Source organism: Prinia subflava, chromosome 25 (genome assembly GCF_021018805.1).
Source record: "Prinia subflava isolate CZ2003 ecotype Zambia chromosome 25, Cam_Psub_1.2, whole genome shotgun sequence".
NCBI lineage: Eukaryota > Metazoa > Chordata > Aves > Passeriformes > Cisticolidae > Prinia > Prinia subflava.
In genome coordinates this window covers 172,272-189,180 of record NC_086271.1, presented here as the reverse complement: position 1 = coordinate 189,180, position 16,909 = coordinate 172,272, and the positions used below count along the sequence as shown (strand labels likewise).

Here is a 16,909-nt window from a genome sequence, read left to right as displayed (position 1 = left end):
TCTTGTTGTATTGGTGCTATAAAAGGGCAATTCTCGAGCCTCTCCATGTAACGTGGTGCTTCATCATTTCTGCCATACTTTATTTAAACTCCACTGATGAACTCCAGAGACACATACACACATCCAGCAGCAGGGGAGCAATCTGCAATACTCAGCAATTTCTCCAAGAAAAAGTACAATTCCTTGCATTACAGCAGCACATCCAGGAGAGCATTCACTTCGTCCACTTGCAAGTCATTAAGTGCCACAGGATCTTTTGCTTCTCTTGACCTGTGGGAGTGGAATATCTGAGAACACATGGAACAGAGACATCAATTCCCTAATCAATTATTCCTGGATGGGCTGACAACCTCTCTTGTCGGTACACAGCTGAACAAGTCTCCTGCTTTCTTTCAGACTTCTCTGTCACCCCACACACCTCCTGCACTGGCAGGATAGATAAAGCCCTTTGTAGAAGTGCCAGATCACTCGTGTGCACACATCACACCTGACACTTGGAGATGTGCGTCCAATTTTACACGTCCTGGGGACCAAGGAGCAAAGAGGAAAAGCTCAGCTCTTCACCAAAACTTGTGTTAGAAACATGGGCACCTCTTAAGCAGCTGGCAGAGGAAGGCAGACTGCTGGCATGGGGAGCCATCTCTTCTGCAGGCACCTCTGAGTGCAGCCTGGATGAACCCTCCTGACAGAGCTCCTATGACCCCCAGCCACGGCACACTGATGTCTGATGCAGTCATGCAGACGACTGAAAACAATTCCTTAAAGCCAAGTTCTTTACATCAACAAAATACAGGACTTGGACCAACACAAACATAACAAATCCACAGGATTTTGATACTTGAAGAAAATGTGGAATTTGATAACATGAAAGAATAAGCAGGAGTGGGTGCTAAGTAATAATTACCCACAAAAAAAAATTAACTATACTTTGTAGTTGTGGAAGTCAATTAATCAGAACTTTTCCCCCTGAGAAAAACTGCTGTTAGTGACTGCTAAACCTGTTCTCGCTATCAAAACATGTTCAAAATAATTTTTTAGACCAGTGAATACTTTCCTGTTCCTTACATGGAGAAGAGCAAATGATAAAGACATCAGACAATTCAATATTGTAGTCTGTAATCCATTACTGATGCATATCAAAACACCAGTCTCAGATTTAACACGTGGCACTCCCTTTTGGCAGTGGCAGACTCAATTTAACCAGTGGGTTTCCTGAGAAGATTTTACATATAGAAGCTATCATTTTCTGTATGTTTGTGACTAAATATTAGATGTAATTAAAACTTTTTAAATGAAGTAAAGGTAGAACCAAATCTATAAGAGTCATGTAAGCAAAAATGGGTGGTTTAAAACATTCATTTTAATTTCAAATACACAATTCTTTCTGATTCAATGCATTACTATAATTTCTCCTCTTCTGTTCAGCTCCTCTGCTCTTCATTTCCCTACTTTTTATCAGCATACCACTAAAAGACACTGTATCTACTTTTTGCTTTTCTCAGTGTGAGCAAGAAAGTTTACACAAAGAACAAAAGAGTTCCATGAATAAGAAACACTGAGGAATTAAATCACAGAGACATCAAATTCTAAATAGCTTTTTCAAGTATTTTCAAATGTCCTTTGTGTCCTCCAAACTCACTGCTGTTTCCACCAAATTCCACAGAGTGATGTTCTTCAGGAAGGAATCTGTTCCTCTGTCAGAATTAATTTTCTTAACAAGCCAACAAGCACACAGTCCACTTTGATCTTAATGCCATTTATTTGCCTCAGTAACACACTGGTTTGGGCACTTCATCCCACTGCAGATGTTTCACTGCATAAAATACCCCACACTGCCACAAGCGAGGCCACAGCTCAATAAACACTTGAAGGCACTTTAAATCAGCACAGCCACAGACAAAAGCAAGCCTTGTCTGCCTCTCGCTTTGGGCCACATGTTCTCACACCCTTCCTGGTACTGGAGGCAAACATTTAGGCAGCCACATGGCCAACCAGAGCAGGGACCTGGCATAAAAACAGCTGTTAGTTTTACCCTAGAGCAACCCTCTAATTTATTTGAGTATGCACATGCAGCGGTGCCTTCCTTGACAGAGGAGTAAGGCAGTGAGAAAAGGGGAACAGCAGCAAATGCTTCTTTCAGCAGCACTGCCAACCCGTGTTTGCATTTTGAACAACCTTGAATGCCAACCAGAGAGGCAGAAACCATCCCAACCCTGGGAGGAGCAGTCACACAAGAGTGGTGCACTGGCTTGAGGAACCAAGCTGGCTGCAGAGAGTGCCCCAAGCCAGGGCCACCACACGGTGCTGGGTTTCATCAACCCAACTCTCTGAGGCAGCTCTTGGTGCCCCTGCCATTGGCAGGGCAAGGAGTGGAGGGCAGGTGGGATTATGGATTGATTTACGTGCCGTGGGACACCCTTAGATAGTTAATGAAATTATGGGATGAGGTTTAACAAAGACAGGAATAGGACAAAAGCACGTTAGGCATTCTGCTTTTCAAAATGTTGGCAGCTCAGTGGGGTGACAGGAGACAAGTGAGAGGAGATAGAAGCTCATTCTTGTTCTCACAGCAAAAGCACAAAATTTAATATGCCATTACAACAAAATTTTACTGTTTTCATTTACAACATGGGCCACGTGCTGGGCTAGTGATAATTAGCACTTTATTATTCTAATCTGTACACGCAGCTTTACAATCATCCTCTCTGGAACTCCAGTCCTAGCTTTCAATCACTGAATTTTATACAAAAGAGTAACACTTAAGAATCCTAAATTTAGCATCCAAAATATGACAAGACTTTAAAACAAATTATCTAAAATTATGAAGTTGTCAGAGCAGGTAAGACAAGTGCTTCCTCTGCTGTCATGTACTGACTGAACTGAGTACTTCAAAAGAACAGAAGAGACATCAGCTGTGCAAGACTGTGCTGCAGAGCTTTTACCTACTGGTGCCAGAGAAACTGTGCAAGCCCCCAGGGACAGCCATGACTTGCTTAAATAGTATGCTGGCCAAAGGAGCCCACAAAGACAGGCTGGGCATGGTGAAAAGTGATTTATACGAGGAGTCTGTGAGAGGCCTGTGTGCTCAGTGGTACATAATGCAGAAGCCCCTCTGATCTGCTGCCCAGGCTGACTCACAGTGACAGCTCATGCTCTGTGTCTTTGTTGGGCTGGCACGAGCAGCTTGCCCACTTCCCAAGACACAGCACTTACTTTGCAATCTGCACCAACACTTTCTGAAAAATAAACACTGTTGTGCTTCAGTGCTTGAAGTGCTACACAGCAGAAACACAGATGATGAATAAATGAAACATAACACACAGACCATCATGCAAAACACAGTGAGAATAAGCAATGGTCATGGTCAGAACGGGCTTCAAACCCCCTGGAAGTTCTTCAAACTCTTCACCACACTCGGATGACATGAAATTTCACAAGCCTCACATATGTCAACTAAGAGGCAAAACATTCTCCAGTTACACCAAAAGTTCACATGTTAAATTAACACTACACTCAACATTTCCCCTCTTCCTTTTCCAGTTCATAAATGAGGCTGTACAGCCTAAACTGCAGATCCACGGTGGCAGCATCATCTTGCCTCTCATGAGCAGCTGCCCTTTCCCTGCCCCACCCACTGTACCCCTGCTGGGCTGCACCCCAGTTCTGAGCCCAGGTTCCCATCCCAGCTGCCCTCTGTTGGACAAGGGCCCACCACCCACTGGAGCCTGAAAAATGAAGAGGATGCAAGGTGGGGACAGGGAGGAGACTGCAGCAGTCACAGGTAAGAATAGTTTTTGGTACCGACAGAAGCTGGCACAGAGGAAGCTCCTGGTTTGGGTACCTGAACAAAAAGAAAAAAAGTGTGTATGCCTTCAGAAAGAAAACCTCAAAACACAGTTGTCACTGACAACCTCAAAGCACAATTGTCATTATTTGCACCCCACAGCTGCACCAAGAACCAAGACTTTAAATATATTTCTAACCCTCTTTAAATGTTGTCATCCAACTGATGAAACAGTCCCACTCCACATCTGTGCACCAGCAGTTCCTTCTCCCAGTGTAGGCGGCATACAGCATCATCTTGATTTCTAACATTCATTTTCTAACCTAATTTCAAAATTATAACAGGGACTGTTTGGAGTTTCCCCATTTTGAATGATTTGGCTTCATTCTAGCATCACAGAATTTAATATACAGTCTGTTCTAGAAAGTACTTCGTTCCTAATTTTGCCCTATAGATAGTCCCTTAAAACAAAGATTTTGTCACAGAGATTTTGACCCTCTATGGATACAACCAATAAAATAAGAATTATGTATTACTGAGTAACAAGATGATGAGCTAGGAAGATGACAGTAAATTTAAATGTTTGAGTCACTGTTTTTTAGGCGCCAAATTTATCATAAAAGGTATAGCAAGAGCGTGTAGGAAGTCAGTGTGTGAAGCTTCAGTAAAAACTATCTGAACTTTAAGCTTGCCCATCAGGTTTGCTGTAGCTTCTCCATAGTAAGAAGGAAATGCTGCCTTGTGTAGGAGGACCGAAGAACTTGAAAACATTTCTTTTACAATGAAGATATAAAGTAATGCAAATGCTTTATTTGAAGTTTTCAATTATACTTAGGAAGAAGACAAAAACTGATCATCACTAAACTTAGTACACAAGTGTTCAAAAGCATTCAACTTAATGCATTCCTCTTTCCACCCTTGTGATAATGAGATGTACTTTGACACAATTGCACACAACTGCATAAAAAGGGAATTGAACAGATAATGTGGTTTAGGGCTTCTTGGTTTATCACAAAACTCACAGATTGGCAGAACAAAAATTAAGCACCAGTGGCTTCTGTCCACCACACTGAACAAGGAAAGGTGTTTTTCTCCGTATCTTTAACATTCTGGAGCAAGGTTAGAATAACCAGATATGGGCTTTGACTGGCTACAGTCCTGCTGAAGATGCAGCAGCTGCCAGCGTGAAGCCCTGTGTGGTCCTGCAGGAAATCACACACACACAACATACTCAGCACCCGTGCTGCATCTCTGTGGTACCTTCCACAGGCAAGATACTGAAGATCTTTCACCTGCCTCATTCCTGCGAAGTTGCTCTCCAAAAAAAAGCCCCATGTTTACATGCAAGTAGCTATACAAGTGGTTTGTCTTGCCAAGCCTTATCAAAATACTTTACACATCCTATTTTTGCATTTTTAATTCTATACTGGAGTGGAACTAAAGAAAGCTGTGGCACAACTGCTCAAACAGTTCAGTGTCATCCTTCAACATCGAAAGCTGCAACTGGGCACTGAAACAGCTACTTCTTCTACTCCAAGAATTTGCAATTAAGAGATCTGAAAATATTTCCTCTTCACAGTTAAGCAACCTTTGAGGTCTTACGATGGCATAATCTAAGTTTGGGAAAATCACAAACGGATCACTGAATAGAAGGAGAAAATGGTACTCAGGAATGAAAAATAATTATCCTTTTGCAAATCTGGAATAATTTTACAGAACATTTATATGCAAACCTTGATTAAATGCCAGGTCACGATAAACAGTGTTAATGTGATGACTGACAGCATCACTGTGGGAAGCATTTACACCATCCTCCTGTTTAGAAATCATGACAGAACAATTATCTGCTCACAACCATTTTCAGAAGCATGTCAAGCTTTTCAAGTTCCCTTTTCCACCATTAACAGTATTGACAAGGATGTATCAAATTATTACCTCTGACAGCACTTAAAGAAAGAAGAAAATCAGAGGGGTTGTTTTAAAGAAGTGGTTCTATCAGAAAAACCATTTGGGTGAAAAAAAATTAAAAGAGAATCCATGTGACCTCATACACAATCCATCAAATTCCAGCAAGACTGACAATCCAAAGATGAGTAGCTGGCAGGAATTATCATTCTGACAGATAATATGCCAATCCTAGATAACAAAAGCTCTTCCTTGAGCTAAAAGTATATTTGGAAAACTTGAAAATCTGTGAGGAAGATTTAGAGCCGGGATTAACTAGTGAAGATGTAAAGTGGGAAGGGGAGTGTTTAATAAAGCATATGGATGGTGTGACCATTGATTTTATTTTCAGTTAATAAATGATGCATGATCTATGGAATATGGTTAACAAGGCAATCTCCTGTGATTAGTTGAATTGAGTTGTCACATCATGAAGAAAGTTAAAATGTTATTTATTACACAAATCTAAAACTTTTACTGAACAATGACAAATGTTAACAAAAAGATACCCACAAGAACAAAAAAAAAATCTTAAAATAGCTGTTTGTTTTTTTCTTTAATACTACAATTAACAAAACCGCTGTAATACAGTTTTGCCAATGAAAGACAAACTCTGGCATAAAGAAAATGCCAGAAATGCCAGAGAAATAATTCCAAAAAAAAAAAAAAAAAGGAATATTGAAAAACTACACAATTAAAAAACTTCCAGACACTCTCTCTCAAAAAGAAAAAAGTGGCAGGTTTGAACCTGTCTGATCCTAATTTTTAAGTCATTTTACACAATGATGGTTTCATAGTGCACTGAAGAGCATAAAGGCCCTTCAAAGTATGATTTCTTGTAGTAGTACACCTACACTACTTAGACTTGGCTAATCACTATTCTAACAAAGGGGAATTCAGGAAGTCGCATTAAATTTCTTTCCAGAAAGTTTTCAGACTTGAGCAAAGGCATCTTGGGAAAGAGACTTTTAAACTATTTCTAAAGTTAGCGTGCTTTAAACACCTGGTGAAGAAAACAAATTAAAAAAACCCCACAAAACCAACTCCTCACCCCCACCTCATCTGCTTCTACGACGTTATTAAAAACACATCTACTGGTATGGCCAAGAATGACACAACTGAGTCCACAAACTTGGTTCAGCTTCCACAACAACATTTACTAACGCGATTGCAACGTCCGCAGCTATCGCAGCCGTGGTGCGCAACTGGGGCCTCCTAACCGGGCACCACCCGAAAACAAAAGGCATGGGATTCCTGCTAACAGCACAGAAATCACCATTTGCAGTAAGATATGAGAACAGAGGGTCTTAAGATCAAATATCTGTAGGAAAATAAAGATTACCTGAGTCAAAATGCACAACAGCTCTCGTACAGAGACCCGTGACCAGGCCAACACATCCTCCTCATGCAGCAAACATTGAAAACAAGCATGTCTGACACACACATAGTCAGCCCCCATTTACACATATTCTGCTTCCAGGAATCCCTTCTCTTCTAAAGAATGCACTTTTATAGAAGCAACAGCCAGTAGCTGCTAACAGTTCTTGCACTTGTAATGGTTCATGGACTTCCATTTCACATTGCTACTGCAAATTTGTTTTACAGCCAGAGAGGTCAACTCAAATCGCAGTCTCACTGCTAACTTGCAACAAAGTATTTAGAGATATGAGCTGTCACTTACTGCAAAGATAAACACTAATATGCTTGATTTTTCAGGATGCAGCTAAACTCACCAAAATCAAAGAGACAACTATTCACTGAGCTTCAGAATCCACCTGCTGTGCTGGTCTAAACCTTACAGACTGCTAACTCACTGAAAATTATTTTTGGTTTGGTATTTGCAGAGAAAAGAAGAATATAACCCAAACAGAAGTGACAACTGCAAACACAGAGACTGTGAAGAAACTCCAACAGGAACCATTCAAATGCCATAAGCAGTACCAAGTGACTGTGTTACAATTCCACGATCCTATTGGTTGAAATACTGAGCTAAACATGTATGGACTATCTGCTTGAATTTCATTTTTGAAGAGTTTAGCAACAATAAAGAAATATTATCCTCTTTACAACTTTTCACCAAGGGAAACTAAGTGGTCATGCAGAGAAACACCAGAAATTACATGCTTGGGAAGGAATTACAGGTTAAACACTTCTTACCCATCCAAGGGCTGGTGTTTGGGTTTTGGGGGGCTCTTTTTAGGCACTAGACAAAAAATGCAGAAGCCACTTTCAAAATCAGTGTTATTCTGTGGTCCAAGTGTCAAGTCACTATTAGATTTTCAAGTATAATTTTTGTTTCAAATTACGAAGTGTTTGGTTATAAAGCAACAAGCTCAAATACACTCTGAATAGCACAGCTCAAGCTGTGCTGGAGCTTTGTGCCTCCAGTAATGGATGGCAAAGGAGGTAGCTTAGCAAAATCTGATATTTTATAGCCTTGCTGATTACCGAACAAGCTTCACAGATAACAATCCACCACTCTGTATAACAAAACCCCAGGACTGAAAATTTTATTTTAAATATGGCCTTCTACATCAATATTACTCCCTTTCTCCCTCTTCACCTCCCCAAATTCCATTTTAGTAACAAATGCACACTCTATGCTTGGACAATGGTTTCAATGATACTATTTTAAATAAAAGGACCCTGAATGTTCCATAATATTTGATTTATAGAAATCAATCTAAAAGCAACTCAATCAGAAAATGCAGGAGGAAAAGGAAATATCTTGACTACAAAACAAATTCCAGGTTTCCCCAAAGCACAGGGTGCAGTTATAAAAGTGGGGGTGACAAGCAATGGCTTTTTTAAAAGCCTTTCAAAATATAGACAAAATAACCAACACAGAAACATTTCATAATACACTGAGCAGCAATTCTGACGAGGATTGCATTTGAACTGATGACTGAGCTATGAAAGCTGATGCATTCAAGGCAGCCCTTAACCAGCTGATGACTGAAACTACACAGAACAGCAGTGATCGCATTAAAAACCTAATGCATCATTTCCACAGCATAAAGCACGTTGGCAGAATTGCAGAGAAAGGAGACATTTATTTTTCTCTTACATGAATAACATAAGAAAACAGTCCTGAAAATCTTGAGAGCTGAACATCTCCATTCAGTAGCAGAAAAATAATTCTCGTGAAGACTGCACTAATGTGCTAGAAGGTCACTGCCTTGAGATGCACACAGTACCAGCATCCAAGCTTCTGAAAGAACACTTACATTGCTTTTTTAAGCAGATGCTTGATTTGATAGCCACACACATATAGTTATATCCATAAAACAAACATGCACTGTACTGCTGAAATCCAAAATGCAGTACATTCTTATGAGTATGACAGCTCCAAAGGGTATTTACACAAAAGGGTGATTCCTGCATTCTTTACAGGAACGGACAAGGCTAGCACGACCTCATCCGGCTCTGACAGGAGCTGGGCTGAACCACGCCAGGACTGGGAGGCAGCCACCCAAAAAGAATGTTCTGCAGAACACATGGATGTACCTTTTGCCCACCAGATGCACATACCCGCTTCAAATAAGGCTCATTAACTGGAGGAGGAAAAATAATGTTGCTGAGATTCTTGTTTTCAAAAGCAAAGAATATTGACTCTTTTCAGATCTATACTTCCCTTCAAGAACAACATTCCTCCACAAAATTCTTTACAGCACTGTTCCTCCTCTCTAAAGCCATCTTCAAGGTGCAATGCTGAGAAGTTAAAAAGAGCATCAGAAAACCTGAAAAAGCCTACCCTAACTTTAAACCCTGCTCTTGAAAAATTCTTCCATACCTCTCAACACAGGGATGAAAGGGATTTGCCTCAGCACTCCTGCCTAAATGGTACCAATCCCTGACTCCTCAAGCTGCACAACCGCATCTTCAAAACACTCCGCACTCTTAAGTAAAACTGTCTCATTAAAAAAACAAAACAGTTCATTAGAGCACTGCCCTGCTCCTCACAAAACACTTAATCTGATGTTAATTTGAGGGACAATAAATCTCTCATGCAAAGATCTGAGGGTCTTTTAAGTCAAAGTAATTCCTTCTGGGTTTGGCTGTGACTCCCTTCCCTCCAGATGAGCCCAGCCAAGGACAAGGGATACAATGGGCAGTGAGACACCACCCAATCTAACTGAGCAAGAATAGGAACCAACACTTGTGTGCAAGGCAGCACATGGCACTCGCTCATGTGACAGACGGCTTTGTGGCAGTGCTTTATATTCACGGGCCGGAGCTCCCTGCAGCAGGAAAAGACACACCTGCAATGGGCTACCCTGGCAGGCGCAAGGAACCCTTTCAGCCCCTGTGCTCCAGCAGGAAACCATCTCTGCCAGGACCCTGAGGGAGAAGCTGCACTCCTCCTCCACCCCGCTCAGGCACTGGACGTGGAGCCAGAGCCATTTCTCTTTGCCCGATTCCTTCTGCCCAGAGCACGGCTGAGGGATCAGCACGGCTGAGGGATCAGCACGGCCCGGCTCTGGCCTGGCCGCAGTCAGAGCCAGCACTGCCTCTGCCCCGCAGGAGGGACAAGCAGAGCTGAGACCGGGGCAGCTGCACAGAGAGGAGAGGAGAGGAGAGCACACCGAGGAACTGATGGGAAACAAGGAACACACAAATGATCCACAGATGCTGCGGCTGGGCCCCCGAACACCAGGCCATGGAAAACCATTCCGTGAGGCTCAATGTGCACAGACCCATTCGTTCTTTCACTTCACTCTTCAGATGACAATAACTCAGTACCAGACATTCAAAAATTATTTTTCTCTGCTACACCGAAGCAAACATTCTTAAACTAAAGTAGTGAATCACGTTTTTTGCACTTTCTTCAACGAGGCTTGAGCATATAACAACATCCTGATGGGCCACCATTTGTTTAGAGCAAAATGTGGGAATCACATTCAAAAATAAGCATCCAGTACTAATTTTTCTTATAAAAAGACTGCAAATAAATCTGCCTCAAGTCACTGGGGAATCAGCTCCAGAATAAAAGTTTCTCTTTAAATTTAGGCACTTTTCCCCAGTTTTTAGGTATGTTGGTATCCAATGACGCTAACAGATGGCTACCAGAATAGTTTGTGCATACTTTTTTTGCTATAAAATTTTGGGCCCTTCTATTTTGAAGTTCTTGCTCTACAGACCCTACAAGCTTCATACCTTTAGAATCACTGAAACATTATTCAACTTCTACTTTGATGAAAGCTAAGCAACCATTCCTCCTGTAGCTGTGTTTTTCTAAATTAAAATTTTTAAAAAAAGAGGTTAAACTTAGCTAATGAACAGACCATACCAAATTTATGTCAATACCTAAACATCTGCTAAGAGCACGGTTTCTCAAAATGCAATCCACACAGAGCAGGAAGCTTAGCTGCTGGCTTGCTTTCATTCACACCTGCCTAATTACGTGAAAAACAAACAAAAAAATACTCTAAGTATTTTTCAAATATCAATTTCCTTGCAATCAGGAGCTAGAATCACTACACAACTGTTTCAAAAATCACAAGAGCTGACTTGCACAGCCATCAGCTGGACAGTCCCCCAAGCATGAGATTATGAAATGCAGCACAGGGCACTTGTGAAGGTGTTACAGCTAATAAAAAAGGCTCATAATTTTCAAAGACAGCTACACGCTCAAATTCCAGTCCTTGACCAAGGAATTCTGAATTACATACACCGAATGATTTTAAATATGATAGACTAAAAGAAATTCCATTTGAATCCTACAAGATAATACAGTGGGCTACTGTGAAAAACATATTCACCACAGCAATACCTGCACTTTTTCATTTCTCAGTTTGCTGCTGTCTGGAAGGAGAGCATTTGACCCAGCACTAAAAACAAGCTTCACGTTGACCAAAATAATGTTATTTTTAAATCAGTTCATACCAGGAAGGTGCTCTGCAGAAAAGCATGTGAGAAATGAAAACACTATCTTCAGAAAAAAATTTAAATACCATGTTGTATGTGAGGCTCAGAGCTGCTGAACAGCGGAAAAGAAAATGAAAAATGTTTATTAACACAGGATCAGCCTCTCTAACATAATGAATGAGGCTAGGTTCCTACATAGTATCACTCACTGTACTTTTATAAAAGAGCTTAAAAGCAACTTTAATTGTGGAATTCCCCAAGTTGTGGTTACTTTCACTGTCAATCGAGATATTCTCTTAGAAGCCTGTTCACATATTTAATGCCCTAATTGAGTAATAACTTTGTGCAGACCTTCAGGAGCTAGACAGCAGCTTCATTCCTCTATGGGACTCCTTACCCAAATCAGAATTACGCCACCATTTAGAGATACAGGATATGGGCTCCCCAACCTTCTCTGGAATAAGATAAATGAAAATATTTTGGCAAGGAAACAGTCTCTCACTAGCAGAACTCTTCTTGGAAGCTCTAGCAGTTTCTCATATTGAGGCATTGTATTCAACAATACCAGAGTCCCTCACCTCAGAAACAAGCTCGCCTTATCGTTAGCAAATAAAATGAAGCTTGTCAATAAAGAGGTTCTCCTCCTGCTCAAAAGTGAGACTTCTGAGCAAGCTTTAAGCATTAACTAGAGTTTCACTTTATCTTTCTGTACTTTGTTTGACTAAAAGCCCACTGTCCTCGATAGCGCCACTTCTTGCAGCACGGTCCCACCCCCTCTAACACAGCACTCTCTACTCAGTGAGCCCGTTCGACTCAGCCATCTGCAGGTGAATTATGACTCTTCCCTACCCCCACAGTAATTTCGGTTTTCTCCTGGAATAACAAAGTCAGTCTGCTCACCAAAAGGTCAGACGAGTGTCAGGTCAGCACAAGCACGATGCTCCTACAGCATGAACTAACACCTTGCTGCTGCCTGCCTCATCCAGCAGAGACCTTCAAAAGACTAAATGTTAGAACAGCCCAATTTCCTCTCATCAGCAAATGGGTCTTCTCCAGCTCCACTATAAATTACAAGAAAACAAACCCAGCTGTGTCAAATGCTTATTAGCATTAGTTTTGGATGTGTATAGGAACATACTTATATGCAATTAGCTGTAAATAAGAGGAAAATCTCAGTCCACTCAACTACCCTGCTCTATGGATACATCACTGAACTTCTCCTGTTCAATTAATTAATTTTAATTAGGTTTAATGTTTAATATAGATGCAAAAACAGTAGCGTGCGTATAGTTACTATTCTTTTTGTGCATTTAAATGCAACATTTCTGAAATTCAACCATATTTCCATCGCTGAGATGCAAAGAAAGAGAAAGTTATGTGACAACTTAAAACAGTTTCTGAGATTAGTTTCTGAAATGATTCAAGACCAGTGCAAGAAGCCAGTGGAACTGAAAACCACAAATCTTCCCAAACCCAGAAGTGAGTTTCAAGATGCTGTCAAAACACTCGTTCCCACCACTTTGTCCCAAGCACATGATCAAAGTGACAGTCACAGTGGCATCCTCTGATCTTCTGCCATGAAGTGACAAAACTGTGCCTCGTGATTTTCACGGTGCTAAAGCCTACTCGTTAATTCCACCCGAGGAGGAGAAATCTCGTCGATTTCTCTAAAACAAACAAACAAACAAAAAACCAAACACCACCAAAATAACAACGCCTACTACCCTGTCTGCCACACGTTCCGGACTCTCAGCCTATATACACTGCTGCACAGTCTTGGGCGAGTGTAAGCTAATTTTGACAGCAAGCAGATTCTCCCCTTACCCGCCTGCGGCTCACACGGACACTCCACAGCCCGCAGGCGGGGCTCACCCGCGCCCCGGGCACGCCAAAGCCCGCACGGCCCGAACCCCGCACGGCCCCGGCTCCCTGCCCAGCCCCGCCCGGTGAAGCCCTCCCGCCGCCAGCTCCTCGTGGGAGCACAGGAGCGGGGAGGAAAAAACGTTTCTTATTTCGTTTTTGGTTGGGTTTTAGTTCGGTTGGTTGGTTTTGTTTTTCTTTTTCCCGAACGGGGCTGTTCTCTCTCCCTTTGTTGGCCAGGGAGGGGGCAGGTTCGCCACATGCCGAGGGGCGCCCCCGTCCAGCAGCACAGCCCCGGAGCGCTGCTTTCCCCCCCCGGCCGCCGCCGCTGCGGGGCTCGCCCGCCGCCGCTCTCGCACTCACCTTTCTGCGCCTCGGTGCTCCGCAGCAGCAGCAGCAGCAGGATGAGGAGGCTGGGGCGGAGCAGCGAGGCCGCCCGCCGGGTCCCCGCGGGGAGCGGCGGCCCCGGGCTCACCATGGCCCGCGGCGCGCCCGGCGGTCCCAGGGCATCGCGGGCTGCGGGGCGGCCGCGCCGGGCCGCGTCTGAGCCCTGCGCGCCCGCCAGCCCGCCCGTGCCGCGGCCGCCCAAGCGCTTCCGGGGGCGCGGCGGGGCCGCTCCGCTTCCTGCCGCCCCCTCCGCCGCGCACGGCCGGCCCCAGGCCCCGGAGCCCCGGCCCCGCCGAGCGTGGGGCCCCCTCGGCTCCCGCCCCGAGCCGCGCCCTGCCGGGCGCCCTGCGCGGGGCTCACGGCCCCAGACCGAATCCCCCGGAGCCAGCCCCTCAATTCCCGCTCTGTTCCACCTCCGCCCTCCTCTGCGAGCTGGCTGCGAGTGTTACACGTTTTTGAGCTTTTTTCCCCTCCCAAAGTAGAGATTAAGGCAAAATTTACAGGAAAAAACCTCAAACAAAAGTCCTCGGAAACACGAGTATTGCTGTTGTTAATAGAAAGGATAATCTGGTGTCAGTGCTCCACACGCAAGTGTGAATTCAGCTCCTCTGGATGTGGGAGGGCTTGGCTAAGAGGTCCCAAGCCATTGTAGCTTAAGCCCTTGTCCCCCAGCTTGTGAACACGCACGGTGTGTGATTAGAGAGCTTTCCCTAAAGACTGAAGTCACCTGTGGGAAGTACGTGCTTTTAGAAAAAAACAAACTGGAACTCTCAAGTCTTAAAATGATGACATTTTAACCACTATTAGGACCAAAGAATCACCTTTCTAATACCATCATTATGGAAAGGAGCACTTTCTATGTGTTTTTCAATGGTAGATGAAAAGAATGTAATATCCAGGTGCTGATAAAACATCACGTCTGTGCTTCCACAGCTGCAGTCACAACCCAGATTCCTCCCAGCAAGGTTTAAGGGTCAAGAGGAAGGGTGGGAGCCACACCTACACAGGCATCATTTCCCATTTCTCTCAGCTCCATGACTGAAGCACTCAGCACTCCGCTGACCATGCTGTCTTCACTACAAAGCAGAAGGGACCTGGGACTCCCCAGCTTCCAAAGATCAGCCTCTCAGCCAGCATAGTTCATGGTTCACCCTTTCTGCTGTGGAAGGGCTGGTGCACATCAATCCCCAGTGGCATCCAGATCCAGCAGTTGGACTGCAAAACATGTCGTTAGGAAGAAATTATTCTCCTCCCAAGTAGCTCTTTGAAACAAATACTGCTTCCTGGCCAGGAGTGCCCAGTGCTGGCCCCACCAAAAGGGCAGGAAAACCATCTCAGGAGTCAGTCTTACCTAATCCACAGAGTTGCTTGAAGAATTATTTAGATTATGTTTAGTAATTGTTTTAACATTACTGTTCCCTATTAAGATGCTGAAAACTGAGCTGTGTCCAAGCCTATGCTTACAGCTCATTAAGGGCCTTGTATAAGGTTATTGTAGCCTGTTGACAAAGAAGCATGGAGAGCATTGCCTCTCCTTCCTTAAGCATATCATCCATAGCGCTTGTGCCAAATCACAAAGTGGAACAGAAGATTCCAGAATTGATCCAGTTCCTCAGACTAAAGACTGCAAAATTTTGTTGCACATTTTTTATTTGTTTGGCCCATATTTGTGCCACAGCTCCTTAGGAGGTGGCTTCTTATATATTTAGGGAATGATAAACATGGGGATTTTAGAACATTTCATATTTTTCCCCTTTTGAAACCTTTTAATGACATGGGAAGAGACCCCAATGAAAGCAAAGTCAATGGAAGTACATCACAGATGAATTTTTTTTCAAGTCATCTTGTAAGATGTAATAGCCACCAAGACATCCCGCAACATATAATGGAAGGTGAATCAAAAATAATTTACAGACATTGCTTTGTCTTCCATTCACCAGACACAGAAGTTCATGCCATAGGTCAGTTCATGCCATGAAGCAGTTGTATCGCTACAATAACATCCTTTCTGTACTACAGAGACCACATTCCTAAGATCACCAATCATTGGTGATTTGTTGTGTACTGGAAAAATCACTCCTTGAATAATTTGTGCCTCAGGGGTGCCAGGGATTAAGAGGAGCATCTGAACATCCTACATGGAACTCAGGAACAGTCTCTGGTGGACCTGACAGAGGTTTCCTCCTGTGTTACGTTCTGTTGTCAAGGTATTTTGTGAACTTGATTTGACTATTCTAAATAGTTTATTTGTGCATGTAAAAAAGGAGTATCTAAATCTGTGAAAGGGTTTCTAAATGGGGTGTGAAAACTTGCAGAATTCCTAAGAGCAGCCAGAGGCCAAATCTGCCTAATCGATCTTGGATTTATTGCAAAGCTACATTTCCTGACCACAAATGGGTTTTGTGGACCATAGCTTACATATTTTGCAAAGGGAACATCACCATCCTGACAGAAGCAATGGCAAACTATTAAAGGTTATACACCTTAAAAGACTCAAAGATTTATAGAATCTACAGAGCCAAGGGATTACCAATGCATCTGTTTGAAAGGCTTAATACATGGTTTTCATGCAATAGAACAATCTAAAGAATTAGATAAATCCAGATGGTCATTACGGCTTTCAGAATCTTCCTTCTGAGGAGATTCCAGCACAAAATGAGTTTAGGTACACCAGCTGCAGAGTACTGCATATTTTGGTCTGTGAGAGTCCCCAGGCAGTTCCTCTGGGGCAAAAAATTGTGTAAGATTCGATTTTAGTTTGTGACTTAGAACTGTTACTGTCATCAAAACAGATACAAAATTAAAATGCTGTGGGAAGCAAACACAAATATAATAACATATGATACCAATCTCATAAGGCAGGTTGCCAACACCTCTTATGAAATCAGCACAAATACCGTTTTTTCAATGTGGTGAGAGAGAAGACCAAACCAACTCCTTAGTGCTGATAGAAGAATGTTTAGCCAACTAAGCATTTCTGTAATGTTTCCTTCCCATTGCGAGTAACTTCTAGAGGTAACTGAAACTATCATCTCCATCTGGTTCTCTCATTTCCCTCGAGAAGCT

General features: G+C 42.9%; 1 protein-coding gene across 2 annotated transcripts in view; it reads right to left on the bottom strand.

The window, feature by feature from the left end:
• Nucleotides 1–14,197, bottom strand: part of LOC134561933 (discoidin, CUB and LCCL domain-containing protein 2-like) — a 42,794-nt gene extending 28,597 nt beyond the window's left edge. Inside the window, exon 1 of one of the 2 annotated variants that reach the window (XM_063419298.1) lies at nucleotides 13,820–14,197. In XM_063419298.1, the coding sequence (XP_063275368.1) occupies nucleotides 13,820–13,934 (115 nt within the window). In that variant the 5' untranslated portion in view covers nucleotides 13,935–14,197. Of the gene's footprint in view, nucleotides 1–12,496; nucleotides 12,616–13,819 lie in introns of those variants that run through there. The other variant, XM_063419299.1, reaches the window with a different exon arrangement.
• Nucleotides 14,198–16,909: the final 2,712 nt, after the last annotated feature.